Source organism: Martes martes, assembly GCF_963455335.1.
Source record: "Martes martes genome assembly, chromosome: 12".
NCBI lineage: Eukaryota > Metazoa > Chordata > Mammalia > Carnivora > Mustelidae > Martes > Martes martes.
Window position 1 is genome coordinate 72,817,562 of NC_137900.1, and position 15,242 is coordinate 72,832,803.

The 15,242-nt window shown below is 44.7% G+C and overlaps 1 protein-coding gene across 6 annotated transcripts in view; it reads right to left on the reverse strand.

Annotated features, from left to right (window-relative positions):
* Positions 1-15,242, reverse strand: part of EPB41L4B (erythrocyte membrane protein band 4.1 like 4B) — a gene marked incomplete at both ends in the record, with an annotated part of 123,078 nt that overhangs the window by 17,795 nt on the left and 90,041 nt on the right. For 5 of the 6 annotated variants that reach the window (XM_080819536.1, XM_080819533.1, XM_080819535.1 and 2 more), the window contains 5 exons: positions 3,109-3,207; positions 5,925-5,992; positions 6,822-6,947; positions 12,436-12,554; positions 14,614-14,825. In XM_080819536.1, the coding sequence (XP_080675662.1) occupies positions 3,109-3,207; positions 5,925-5,992; positions 6,822-6,947; positions 12,436-12,554; positions 14,614-14,825 (624 nt within the window). The remainder of the gene's footprint in view (positions 1-3,108; positions 3,208-5,924; positions 5,993-6,821; positions 6,948-12,435; positions 12,555-14,613; positions 14,826-15,242) is intronic. The other variant, XM_080819534.1, reaches the window with a different exon arrangement.

Below are 15,242 nucleotides of genomic sequence, written 5' to 3' on the forward strand. Positions count from 1 at the left end.
CTGAGGGAGTTAATCCACTCAGTGGCATATGCATTAGCCCATTTAATCTGTACAACAGCCCTGCGTTATGATCTCCATTCTTCAGAGAAGCAGACATTATTGGGTGCTGGGTTGTAATAGGACTTTCTCAAGGTCACACAGCTAGTTAAGTGGAAGAGTGGGGTTAAAATTCTTTTCTGCCTCATTAAAAAAGAAAATTATAACCTTAAAAGCAGTTATTTAGTTTAACATTATAGGCCATTAAAAAAAACACATACACATAGTTCATCTTTCACAGCAGGAAGTCAACTGACGCTGCCTAAAATCGGAAAAGACTCCAAATTCTTGATGGTTTTTATAACCTTTTGTCCTAACTTAGATCTTGTGGCAAAGAGACATTATGCTCAACTACATTACGTCTTTCAGTTCAACCTCCGTTTCTGAGGTAAATTCATGTTAAATTCATGAAACATCATTTAGCAAGTACAATTTTATGTGTAGCAGGATTCTTTTCTTTGAAATGATTTCTTTTTATTTTAACACTACATGAAAAATGTCTACAGCAAGAGTCGTTCGATGTGAACCTAGGTTATTTTTGATGGCACGATTCTAGGAAATTGGTTATCTTTTCTCTTCAGACTTAGGATATTTTTCTCTCTAGAATATTTTTAGGCTTTTATACAATGTTTAAATAAATAGTAAAGTTACATTTCTAGAAGAAAATACAGCAGCTCATCATTTTCTAAACACATTGGCTGGTATCAGTAGAAGACACTCTTTCCTGCCTGAACTCTACATTGCGTCTGCTTCTCTCTCTTCTCCGCATACAATAGTCATACATTTCTTCCCTACGTCATTACTTCCAGGACACAACATGGCGGACGTTTTTGTGAATATCCTTAAAAGCTTCAACTTGAAAACTCGTTCAGAGCACTTGAACATATGATGCTCTTGGTGGGGAACCCTAAAATCCAATTCTACATCATGCAGACCTAGGAACTCGGAATACCCTAACAGCCAAAAGGACTGTGTGTGTGTGTGTGTGTGTGTGCGTGTGTGTGTTTCAAAAATAGTAATGCAGAAATATTTTTTAAAAAGGGAAATCTGAGTCTTTTTCATCTGTATTCCTTGACACTGTGTTTATTAACTTACCGATATCTATGACTGGAAGTAAGTGGTGACTGGTGTCAACAATTTAAGAACTATTTTTATGGGGCAAAAACTTCAAGCTGGGAAAATCTCATCTATTAATTTTGCTATGATTACTAATGGGGAAAATGCTTCTATTCTTTGATTTTTGAAGCAAAATACTTCGGGGCAGCCTAAGAAATACACAGGTGAAGTTGGAGGTTTGAAAAGGGCTTGCTTAAAAGAGCCACTGTAGTGAGTTAAATTTTCTTTCCTTCCTGACCACGTATTAGTCATTGTTTCCAACATGATTACATATCCCGAATAGGTGATAATAACATTCGGAGTTTCAAAATGTAAAAAGAAAGTCTAATCCTGACAGCTTTATCCTCCGGGGAGCAGATTTTTTTCATGGTTTAATTTGTCCCCTAGAAACCATTAGGACTGTTAATTATTTGAATTACTCATTTTGGCTTTCCTAGGAAATACAGCTGCTCTGACCGTCCAGCATTTCTATTAAGGCTAATGAAGTGGGAGGTGGTTGCCTTTTTCTTTTTACCAGGTGCAGGCTCGAGATGGCTGTTTGAAAAGTGCATCCAGAGTCACCCTCCCCAGCCCACACTTTGCATTTAGGGTACACCCTAAACTTGACCTTTTCTCAAAGGCTTTCAGGTCGTCAAGAAGAAAGGAAAGGGAGCTAGTTCACCCACTGGCCAAGTCCCTTGCTATGGGCTGGGAAGGCATTTTGGCATATCAACCTTCACCAAAATCCTCAGGGCTAGGTATGATCTCACCCATTTCACAGACAAGGAAAGAGAAGCTGAAAAAGTAATTACCCCAAGAGTTCAGAGCAGTAAACTATTAGCCGGGACTCGGACAGAAGCCTTTCTAACTCAAGAGCTGCATGCTTTCCTCAGCATCCAAAGATCCCCCTGTAGCCCTCTGGCCAATTACACACCCAGGCATAGTGCCACAGCCAAGGTCAAGAAATGGGAACTACCACTGTGATTAGCACTACCGCTCTTACTAAAATACTACTACTCTTAAGATAGCAGTTACCAGTCTTTGGATTATAATTATTTGCAATCTGTCTCTCCCTCCAATAAACCGTGACTCCTCAGATGGGAACTGGCAAATTCATTTTGTTCTTCCTAGAATAGCCTAAAACAATCTGTGTATATGGTAGCCAAGAACATTTTCATTAAGCTGAACCAAACTGGACAGGCCTTGGTGGTTCTGGGATACTGTGGGATAGGACTCCTCCCACAGGTCTCACACAGCTCAGACCATGCTACCATTTCACAATTATGCCACGGAGGCAGCTTTTGCTATGGCTCTGGGATTCCCCATCCTGGTATCCATGCCTCTGTGTAATCCCTGACTGCTGAGTGTGGGCTGGCCCTCCTGACTTGCTTCTCAAGAACAGAATATGGCAAAAGTGATGGGATGTTACTTGTGATTAGGTCACAAAAGGCTGTGATTTTTGCCTTGTGAGAGCTCTCCCTGGCTCTTCTTGTGTGCCTTCTCCGATGGAGAAAGCTAGAGAGGTCTACGTGACTCGAAGAAGAGGGCAACCTCCAGACGACAGCCAACAAGAATCAAATCCTGTTTCTGACCTGCAAGAATGAGCCTTCAGATGAGAACACAACCCTTGCCCACACCTTGAATGCAAACTTGTAAGAGAGCCTGACACAGATGATCCAACTGAGCCTATGCCTGGACTTCCAACCCACATAAACTGTGAGGAAATAAATGTGGACTGTTTAAAGCCATGAATTTTAGACTAGCTTGTTACACAGCAATTGATAATCAATACATATGCCAACTATGTAATGCTTTCGGGGAGAGAAGTCAAGTCCCATTATGACCTAAATTGGAAACAAACTGTATTTTGGGGGGTAGCTCTTTGGAAATGGTGTGAGAGGCTAAAAGCATTTCAAACTGAACATTTAGCATCAACTTTGTGATTATCATTTAAAAAACTCACAGTACAGAACTCACAAACTGTATTGTCTTGTTAACTTCCTCACTCGGGGAGGCTTGATTTCCGGCTTTTCCACTGCTGGCTGGGTAGTTTCCACACGTATAGGAATAGGACTTCTAGAGACAGAGCAAAAAAACAGAATATCACCAACAGGAAAGTTTATGGTCTAGTTTTGTCTCTAAGAACTGCTTTCTCAGTTAATTTAAACCCTTAATAACATTGATAGCAAACATATCCATTTTTCCTCCTGTCCACTCTACTTATTAAATATAATTTTTAAATATATCATAGAAAGTCCAAAAACAAAAACCAAAATCATAGGGAAGAAAATATAGCAAGTAGGAACTGAATATAATTGGGGTACCACATAAAGCTTCCTGCCCAAAATACCTACCTCCAGGATTTGGTTCATTACTAGGTTTTGCCAATAAAATGAGCAGAGAGAAACCCGTGGATAACCCATTTTTACTTCCAAGTAATCTGGTAGTTATGCTATTTTAAATATAGCACAGGATATATTTTTAACAGATAAACAGAGTATTTAATGTGAAAAATGCATAATCAGAAGGCCTTTAAGACTTGTTCTAAAATATTTTAATTTTGTGTATATGTGAAATGTTAAAAATTGTTTCACTTCTATATTTCCTCAAGAAAATATGCCAGATAACCAATGGGCCCTACTCAAAACAGAGATTTTAAGAAAAAGCTTTCACACATTTTTGTAGTGGTTATGACTAATTTCATTTTAAAAAATTCAGAAATTACCTTCTGGGACGTAAGGGCATCAAAAGAAGTTGAGGTCCTCAGTAAGGAACCTCTGCCAAACCAATGAACCATTCCGAGCCCCCATTTTTTCCTCTATTTAGTGTCTAATATGGTGCCAGGCATGTGGCCAGTGCCTAACCAATGTTTGTTGAATAAACACATGAATGAATGAGCAAATAAAGAAACCGGAGTCAGCATAGTCTGGATTCATGATTTCCCCAAGCTGGGACCCTGTTGTCAACTGAACACAGTCCCTGGAAGGACTTATACTCAACCAGGAAGCACATAACTTCACTTTGGGTGGAATGGTTGGCATCTGGAAAGCTTCGTGGAGGAGTTTACACTTAACCAGATGGAGGGAAGACTTCCAAGGTGAAGACAGAGTAGAGAGCTACAGAAAGCAAGGCACTGGAACCGCCAACCAGTGAGGTCCCAGCAGAAGAGGAGGAGATGTCCACTAGAGCGGAAAGCAGGAGCCAGGTCACGAGGGGCCTCAGACTCAGGAATTTACACTGAAGGCCAAGTTGTCATTAAAGGTTTGAGGCGAGGGAATGGCACAGTCAGATTTGCTTGTTGGAAAAACCCTTAGAGAAAGGAAGAGGATACTAGTGAAGACAGGCTGGCTGGGAGCATCTTCAAAGACTGTAGCAGAAGGTGACCAAGCAGACAGACGGTGTGGGCTTGCGGTAGACCAGGACTCGGGTCAGGAAGAGGAGAGGACAGATGTGGGGGAAAGATATGAATATCGAATTAGCAGGACATGGTGATCAGTTTCATGAGGGGACGAAGAGGAGAAAGTCAAGGACTCCCAGGCATCAGATCTGTATGACGGGTAGGTAATAATACCATTAACCAAGATGGAAAAATAGGTGAATGTTAGTGGGGTAGGATGGGAAGAGATGAATTAAGGTTTTGTAGAGTCCAGGAGACAGCTGGGTCTATGTTCTGCATTAAGATAATATTATACCAAGAACATGGATTGGGAATCGAAGGTGACATCCAAAAGAATGAGTTTTCTTTTTAACATCAAGAATTCCCCAGAGCAATGTTTCCTGGATCACCTGAGTACTTGTTGAAATTCTGGTTCCTGTCCACCCCACCCCACCCCCAAGGATTGAGAAGTCTGGAGAAGGACCTGGGTGGCCTGCGCACATGTTTTTTGTTTGTTTGTTTTGTTTTGTTTTAAAGATTTATTTATTTATTTGAGAGAGAGTGTGTGTGTGTGTGCATGGTAGGGAGGGGCAGAGGGAGAGGGAGAGAGAGAATCTTAAGCCAACTCCCCACTAACTGCGGAGCCTGACGCAGGGCTCGATCTCACGACCCAAGCCAAAACCAGGAGTCTGACGCATAACCAACAGAGCCACCCAGGCACCCCTAAAAGTCTGTGTTTTTAATGAGAGACTGATGCAATGACCCTTGGACCCATTTTAGGAAAGTCTACCCTGGGGATACCCACCAGTATTAGACCATGGCAGCTATGGGATTGCCATGATTTATAGGTTGTTACTTACTTGGGCTGAGAGAGGAAGGGTGTCTGCTCTCTGGGAGATCAGAGGAGGAAGGTTTCCCTCTAGGTTTAAAGTGGTAATGGCCTGGAAGCTTTAAAGAGCATGTATGGGTCTAGCACTGTAAGGAGCTCCGTATAAAGAGTACATCAATGGCCAAGAAGAGTGATATCCCGAGCTGGGGAGAGAGCCAGAGCCCAGTCCTAAGGGGTCTCCCAGGCTCTGCTGAGAAGTCTGGGCTCCACTGGGAGAGCAAAGGCGTCCTTACAGGACATCAAGCAGGGGAATGATAAGGTCTTATTCATATACTTGCGAAGCACCCCAGAGTGATTTCTTTGTTAGTGCAGCAGTTAGAAATAATAAAACAGAGACTAAGCAGCATTTCTGAGACTTAAACGAAGTTGTTTTCAGCCAGTCTTTTTCTATCTCTTCGTACTGACGTTCTTTCCAATTTTCTTTTCTCCTCTCTGATTTTATTAACAAATGCCCTGGTGAGTGATGTTTCGAGGATACCGTTGATGATACAGAGCATTGTTTCCCCATTCAAACAAGAAGCAACAGACCTTACATTAGCATCCTGAAGACTGGATTTCTTATTGATATTTACAAACGTTGATTCCTCTTTTCCAACCTGTTAAAGAAAACAGGCCGGTTAGTCAAACCTGAATTTATCTCGGTGAGCAAAAAATGTTTTCAAGTCTCCAGCATTCAAAGGATTACAGAAATGTGAAGGTAGCTCAGAGAGGTGGTTCACGAAGTACTCAGTCAATAACAAATTTCCTCCGGTGTTTATATAAGAAAAAAAAATGTTTTCATGAGTCATTCCCCATCAGGGGGATGAACACTTAATCATTCAAATGTAATCAATGCCTGCATTCATACTTTTATTGAGCACCTGCTGTGTGCCAGCTCATACTTGAATGAGAAAGGGAGAGTGTGGGAAAAGTCAAACCCACAGTTTAATCCCCCAGCTGCCATTGGCGATCAGGAATCATAATAAGCTCTCGGCTCACCTATCACTTATGGCTTACAAAGGAATTTAGAATCTGTCTTTTCATATCAGTGTAACAAGCCGAGGAGGAATTACATCATATGATTTTGCTGGAAGCCTTGTCCTCCTCCCTCTGGTGAATCCCACAAAGAACGGCGGGGGAGGGAGACACACACACTTAGCCAGGGAGGCCAGCCGAACGTTCGCTGGAGGTCAGGGCAGCAGCCTGTGGCTTTCAACCCCTTGACAACCTAGAGGGCTGGCACTTGCACTTCCCCAGGGAATAACCGTACATCAGTTCATAACTCTTGGGGTTAAAATCCCTGTTCACGTAACAGGTGTGGTTCCTGTCTCCTGGCTGGACCCTGCCGGACATGGTATCTCGGGCCTAGAGGGTCTCTTCTCCTGTATGGAGGGAAGGAAATCCTGTGACGTGTCCTCAAAGCAATGTGCCAGCTCGCATCCCGACCTGGGCACTCACTCGGGATGCGTTCTCCAGCTGGGCTTTCAAAATGTTACACTTCACGTGGTCGGCGACGGGGGAAGGCAGAAGCGGGGTCTGAAGAGTCTTCTCGGAAACTTTTTTCTCTTCAGCCTGTGACAAACCCAAAACACATGCAACCGACTATCAACAAAGAGGAAAGGAAACAGCTACATGAACCGTCCCATCAATCGTAACACAGTCGAAAACACACACGCAAGTGCGCCCCCCAGCTCCTTGTACTCGGGCTCCTGCTTTTAGTGTTTGCAAAGGATTCACAAGCACAGCCTTGCCTCCTCAGCCTCCTCGTGTGAAGCAGGGAGAGGAAGTACTAGGAAACAGGGGTGAGGGGTCGTACGAGAAGGTGGGGTAAAGGGTCAGAGAGAAGTGGCTCTTCCAGCTAGGGGCAGGTCTGGGACTGAAGCTTTGAGTTTTCCATCCCCTAGTGCAGTGCGGTTTCCCCCCCATAACAGCCTCCTCTTATACAGATCCAATCCCGTGACTTGTTGGGGAAAGAGTGAAAAATGGGCTTTGGTATTTTTGCAACAAACCTTGTTGAAATTTGTGACTCTCCAGAAACTCGTATCTATTTCACCTCATTGCAGAGTGTCTCAGATGTCAGTATTTGATACCCTTTCCTCACTGTTTTGTCATCTTCTAGGTACTCACTAAACATGTACCTAAAATTTATTTTTAAAGATTTTATTTTTAAGTAATCTCTACAGCCAGCGTGGGACTCGAACCCAAAACCCTGAGATCAAGAATCCCATGCTCCAAGGACTGAACCAGCCAGGCACCCTAACAGATACCTATTATTTCTATGATGCAGTTAAAGTGGATTGCCTGGGGACGGCCCACTTTCAGTGTGTCCTACACAACAGTATCTTTGAAATCATAGGCTTCGTGGCTATTTATTGTAATAGACATTACGATATTTACGTAACTATGAAGAAATACTCATTGATCTGTACAACCAGAAATCATCTCTGATGATACACACACCACTCTTCGAATAAAGTCTTAATGTGAGCCCTGCCTAGGGCGGTCACTGCATATCCCAGTGCAAACGTGGTGCTTGGCCCACAGCAGGCGCTCCATAAACACATACTAAAGAAGATGGTAATGATATATGGCTATTATTAAAAGAGATGTGTTTAATAAGAAAGGTATAAGACCCTACGATTGCTAAAAGTCAATTTAGTGATCGCAGGCCTTGCGGCGGCATGTTCGCTACAATGCACAGGGCAAAAACAAAATGTTCTCAAGTCCCCAAATGAACCCCATTTGTTAATTCAAAAGTCCAATTGAGCACCCTGGTACGTGTAGCAGGAATGTTATGAAAGTGCTAGAGGAAGCAGAGGGTAATTGGAGGGTTGACATCATTTAATAAAGGAAAGAGAGCACAGAATGCAGTTTCCCAGCAGGACTTCCAAATGCATCAAGGAGCACTCGGCGGAATGAGTAGAATGAGGCAATTTCATGGAACAACAAGATAAGCAGGGACAGAAGACCTGGGTTTTAATCTCAGCTCTTTCCCCGTCCAGCACCATAAAACAAAAATGATGACGACAGTGATGATGGAAAGAGAGACAGTCCCAGTCGCTCACATTTACTGAGAGCTTGCTGTGGGCCAGTCACTGACGAAGCACATATCACTGGCTCCTCTCATGGAGCCGTCCCCTCTGAAGGGAGATACTACCACCATCCCCGTTTTATAGGTGAGAAAAACAAAGCAGAGAGATGGCAAGTCACTGGCCTAAGGTCACACAGAAAGGATGCAGGAACGCCATGATTCACACCCAGAATCAGGTGCCTCCAAGGCTACAGATCTCGACCACTCACTCAGCCATGCTGGATCCCCTTAACCTCCCTGAGTCTCAGTTTCTTTCTTTGTAAGATTACCGTGATGAGCAAATGAGGAAAAAAAAAACAAAAAACAAAAAAATATGAACGGCACGCTTACATTAGGTTCTTTGGTTAGAAAAGAAAACACAACTGAGAAAGCGCATCAGACACGAGGACGCTCATGATCCGAAGCCATCGAGTTGGGTATGAAGAGAACAGACTGTTTTGACTGGAATCATTACCTAAAAGGCATGGAATGCCCCCCCCCACTCCCAAAACAGGTAAGTAACTCATTTATTTTGAAAGATGAGCTTGATAGTAGGGCTCTAGGATAATTTATCTTGTGTTTGTAAATCCTGCCACGCGGAGATAATTGTTTAACACCAGCATGGGTGTTTTCACTGGTGTGTGGAGAGTTAATTTTGTAATTAGATTTGATTTTCTGCAATGATATGCTGGAATATAAGAATTAAATTTGTTCCAAAGCCCACTTGAGGTTTTTGACAATTGCTTAAGGGGATATAGTTATACTGACAGTAATGACCGAAGATTTGAAAAAAAAAAAAAAAAGAATGCTGCTAAAATAAGAAAAGAATGAGAATTCAGCATTAATTTTTTTCCCCTTCGAATTTAGTTCCTTTAAGCTGCCTTTTTTGGATATAAAATCAAAGCTGGTTTGTTCCTATTCTACCTGATGAGGCAGGAGCTGCCTGCCAGCTCTCTGAATGGACTCAGATGAAGACCAATATAAATTCTGGAAAATCCGACTACCATTCTATGAATAAGTTTGCATCAAAGGCATCTCTAGGAGATAAACGTCCAGATTACACCGAGTCCACCATTCCAGCCTGAAGGATGGTTCCAAGAACACTGTGTTTCTCTCTTTTGCATGACCACACTTCGTGTTTTGCATCCAGTTTGAATGGTGAAAAGATGCCTTATCGTTCAATATTGAAATACAGATTTTACAACATACAAATGAATGACAGGCCTTAAGAGGATTACAGTTGGAAACAGTCCATCTGTTTGGGGGAAGTCATTTGGGGATAAAGAATGGATTGGATGCATTTTTTAATTGTTTATAACATTGTTTACACATTTGAAATCTGGTGAGACTTAAATCCCTGTGATCATTTCGGGTGCAACTTTGGACCTGGGCCATGAAACTGTCTTCTCACCACCAAATCGAGAATAAGAAGTTATCCAAATCTTCAAAGACTCAGAGGATTCTCGATCCCTGAGACTGGAAAAATCCCTGAAAGCAGGGAAGCCACTGGTTGCCAAGTGTAGGGTCACGACACGTTGTGGGGTCCATGGCACGGAATGTGTGATTAAGGATAAAGAAGTAACACACTTTGCTTCTATGTTTGGACAAACCCAAGGTTATCTGGAATCACTTTAGCCCACTCGCTCTCTGATGCATTACTTCATACTGCATTCTGCATTCTCTGATGCATTTCTTCAAGTGGAAGGGGAAAAAAGGGACTCCAGGGAAATGCTCAGTAACGCACCGTTGTCTCAGGTATACCTTAACCTGGAGCAAGCCAGTCCTGCTGTCGGCCCACCAACTACAGGTTTCACAGAGCTTGTGAGCCTTCTGCGGCTTGTTATGTGCTGTAGCTCCTTGCAAAATACGTTTGGATTCTGCCAAACTCTAGGTAAGTTTCTTCAAACCATTTATTGTGTGGATTGCAGAAAATAAGTTTGAAAACGAAGAGACTAAGAAAAAGAAGACCACACAGGGGGCACGTGATATATTGGGTGGGTTCCCAGCCCCTCGGACAGGCCTGCCTGCTAAGCACTTGTTGATTAAGTCAATGTCGGTGCTCTCCTTCGGGAGGGATTCTCTCCAGCTGGCCATCAGGGAGGGTGGTATGGAAGAAAAAAGCAGGTAAGCGGACCCTTGATGTTGTCAAAGGGACTTGAGGCTGCCCCTTGAGGGGTATGCAAGGAAATGAGGGTCTTTTGAGAAATCTGGAAGTCTGGTGTAGGCTGGAGGGTTGTCTCTAGTGGAGGAATAGCCCAGTGCAGGTAAGGAGGGAGAGCTTCCCAGGCCAGATCTTCCAAATTCTTCCTATTCCCTCCTATAAAGGGGGCGAGGCTAAGCATTGGAATGGAAGAAATGATTCACGAGGGAAAAAGACTACTGCTTTGGGGATTTTAAAAATTAAAATATGTATAAAAGGCTGGTTCCCAACTAGGGGTGACTTTGCCCCTTAGGGGATACTTATAGCAATGTCTGGAGATGAAGCTGGGTGTCGCACCTGGATGGGGGTGCTCCGGGGACTAGTGGGTGAAACCCAGGGATGTTGTCACGCATCCAACAACACACACAACCGACAGCTCCTCCATGACACTCACAGCCCAGAATGTCTGTAGTGCTGAAGTCGAGAAACTCTGGTGTGCAAAACAGAGCGGCACGCTGGAGTGCAGAGGGCACTGGGCCGGGAGTCAGGGGCCCCGGGACTCAGCCCCTGCTGTGCAACCTCAAGAAAGTAATTGCCCTTCCTCTGAGCTCAGATGGTAAGAAAGCTGAGCTAAATGGTAGTTTGAATCCAGCCGGGACATTCTATAGTTCTAAGATAAAATTTGGCTTTCAGGGGCGCCTGGGTGGCTCAGTGGGTTAAAGCCTCTGCCTTCAGCTCGGGTCATGATCTCAGGGTCCTGGGATCGAGGCCCGCATCGGGCTCTCTGCTCAGCCCGAGATGAGGAGCCTGCTTCCTCATCTCTCTCTGCCTGCCTCTCTTCCTGCTTGTGATCTCTGTCAAATAAATAAATAAAATTTTTAAAAAAAAAATTTGGCTTTCATAAGGCTGCTCATTTGGGTAGAAGAATAGGTCTAACCAAAGGAGAGTTTTGCTGTGGCCCTTTCCCTCTCTCCCTCCTGCCTTCAATCCCTCCCTTTTTTCCATCAGAAAACAAGTACTGAACTTCTACTATGTGCTAGGCACTGTCAGATGCTCTGGACTGAATCACATCCCTGGCCACCACCCCCAAATTCATAGGTTGTAGCCCTACCCCACAGGATGGTATTTGGAGATGGGGCCCTTGGGAAGTGAAGAGATTTAGATGAGGTCATGGGATGGGGCCCTCATGATCACATTAGTGGCTTCAAAAGAAGAGAGGGGCTCAGTTGGTAGAGTATTCGAGTCTTGATCTCAGGGTTGCAAGTTTGAGCCCTACATTGGGTATAGAGACTACTTACAAATAAAATCTTAAAAAGAAGAAGAAGAAGAGGAAGAGGAGAAGGAAAACGACCGAGCTCTCTCTGCAGGTGAGGGTACAACGAGAAGGCAAGCATCTGCAGGTCAGGAAGAGAGCCCTTACCAGGGAACCAAACTGGCTGGTCTCGGTCTTCCCAACCTCCAGAACAGTGACAAATAAGTACCTATTGTTTAAGCCACCCTTTCTACGGTATTTTGTTATAGCAGCCGGAACATATGGACGGGTAAACACGGGAAGAGGCAAATGTGGGCGCCTCCTCATTGAGCTTTAGGTCTAGAAAGAGGGAGAGATCCCTAACAGAGCCAGCCTGTTCGCCTCGGCACCGAGAGAAACTCCCCGTGCTGTCATTCAGCCGAAAAGAACATTAAGTACATTTCGGCTCTTAAGAGACTCAGCAAAAATGCCAGGAAAAATTGAACAGAAATCCCTCCAAGACAAAGGCACGTAATCTAGGAGGCAGGCCAGGGGAATAACCAGAAGTTTGCTGCCAGCCGGTGGTCCAGGCCCATCACCCAGCCCTGATCCTAGGCACCTTGTTTATGTTGATGTGCAGAGCAGGCCAGGGTCCAGGGGCCTTCACCGTCTCCAGTTCCAGCTTCTTTAGATGGGCGGCAGCTTCGCTGAACAGGGCAGGCGGTCCTGGACTCAGTTCTACAAGTGGTGGTGGGGGTGGGGGGGAGAATAAGGAAAGGTGGAATGGACAGAGAGATAGCTGTGATAAAAGATGCTTACCAGAGCCTGATCCCCAGCACCCTTCTGTTTGCCTCCCCCTTGCCTTAAATCCCTTGACTATGCTCCAGCTGGTGGGCTGTGAGAATACCTAAAATCAAGGCTTCAACGTCTAACTCCCCCAGGTGTGAGCTGGGAGGCCTTGGGCGAGTCACTCTCTCTCTCTCTGAGCTTCTGAGCCATTTTAAAATGAAAATAAAACTACTTACCCTGCAGGGTTGCTGTGAAGATTAGGGGAGGTCATTTACATACAAATGCATTATTAATAGCAAAACACTATGCAAATTAGAAAGTTGACTACTCAGGCTCACAGGCATATGAAGGTGCCCTTGAAAACCAAATGCATTGATTTTAATTTCTGTACTATTTTGGATCAGTTTGCCATCACCCCTTCCACTGGCTCTTATTTATCCATTAACACAGCGAAATATTCATTAATTATTAAGTATTCATTACATATTAAAGCTTAAGCCAAGTTATCGTTTGCAACTGAGATTCGGGCAGCTGGAATAAAAAGATAAATGAGGCACAATTCTAGCCTAGTGGTGGAGACAGAGACTTGTGCAGATAATAAAAGTTAATTGCTAAAGAGGCAAAAGGGAAGGCACCCCAAAGCCTGGAATCGGAAAGGCGTGTTAGAGAAGGTTCTGCCAACAACATCTGAGCAGGCTCCTGAAGAAATGAGTTCTGCATTCCAGGCAGAGGGAACAGCGGGTGCGAAGGACAGCGCTGGGAACACAGCTCAGCCATTGGTGAAAGGAGTTTCACGTGGCCAGAGTGGAGTGAGGAATCGGGGGAGACTGAAGACCTTGGCAGGGGCCAGGCTGGGAAGGTCTGTGTGTGGCCAGAAGTGTGGGCTTTTTCTCAGGTCAGTGAAATACCACTGAAAGGTCTCAAGGCATTTGGTCAGAGCTGTGGCGAGACATCTCACTTGGGCAGCCATGAGATGGAGATTGTGTTAGAGGAGGTATCCCTTAGGGGGCTGTTAGAGTTATCTGGATACAAAAGGATGAGACGTGGTTCTAGAAGGGCAGTGTGGATAGTGACAAGGGGATAGAGTTCTGATTCATCAATGCCGCGTGAATGACGAATTTCCATTTCCGACTCAGCCAACCCAGAATTGTTCCCTGTGGTCTACAGCGAAAGGCTCATCAGCTCATCCTTTCACCGCTGCACAGACTCACGAAATGTCAGGGCTGGAAGATTCCTTGGCCATGCACTAGACACCCTCTACCCCTTTCATAGATGAAAAAGTTGAAGGTCCAAGAGGGAACATGGGTCGAGAGCAAAGACCAGAATCAAAGTGTCTTGACTCCTTCCTCTAGCTCAGGGCTTTCGCACGTCGTATGTGAGAGAACCGGCTCTTCCCACTCTGGTCTGTCACAGATCAATTCTTTGATAAAGCGTAATAAAAGGGGGTTTCTTAAAAAAAAAAAAAACAAATAATAGACCTACAAAATCCAAGCCCATTTTCTATTGGTTTTAATGGATGTAAAATCACTCTGGCCTATTGCTAAAAATGTTTCTAAGTGCCTGCTCTCCATTTCCATACCTCCTTTCTCCAGAATCTGAAACAGGGTACACTGGTCCTCCCTCACATCACCCCGCTCTCAGACGAGGGATGCCAGAAATGGAACACAATAGGTTTTCCTGTAATTCGGAAAAATAGAGATTCTAGCCTCCTGGCTCCCCTCCTCTTTCTATTACTTGAGCCAGTGGAAGTAGGAACTGCGGGAATGAGGCAGCGGGAGAACGGCTACGTTGAAATCCAGCCGGAGTTTCCCGATAAACCGTAATCTCTAAGCGGCTCCTGCTGAAATGAACAAGTCTCTTGTCCGCTCCTGCCCCGACCTGGCAACCCAGCACTGCCTTTCCTGCCTTTCCATGCTACACAGAAAGGGTCTGTTTTGAGGATCTGGGGAAGCCATCCACACCCTGCAGCATCCCTCCCTCTCACCCTGCCCTTTGCAACCCTACTTACTTGTCAGGGATTTACTGCTGGAGTTTGGAGACCTGGAAAGCCCCTCCTTGTTCTCCAGAGTCAGCGAGAGGCCATAGTTTGGGTGGTGCTGGTGCTGGTGCTGGTGGTGGTGGTGGTGGTGTCTGGCTGAGGCTCTGCTGGGGCCCCCGTTCTCCTCGACGCCGAAAGGCAGCCGGTCCGAGCTGCTGAGCCCTGGGGAAGGGAGCGGGTAGCTGTGGAGGGTGTCAAAGTCAGGATTTAGAAAAGTCAAGGGTCTTTGATATTCCTGTGTGTACTTTAAAAGATGTTCTGACCATTAAAAACCAAGAGACATCGGTTCAACAAGCATCTGCGGGGTCACTGCAAAACAGGACACAGGGGCATCACGGCGCTCAGAGAAAAAGCAGAGAGGGGAAATCTGTATTTATCAGAGACCTGAAACCTGAAGGAATTCTTACTCTGAAGTTAAACAACTTTCATTCAAGAAAAGACATCCCTTAAATGGGAGGAGGAAATCAAAAGCAATACTAGCAAATAATTTGCTAGCCATCCCGCGACAAGATTGTGACCAGAGGGATGTCTTGGGGTCCCTTTCTCTTCTTCTCAATCACCGCACCACGCAGGAGACACCTGCTAAGGGTACCGCTATG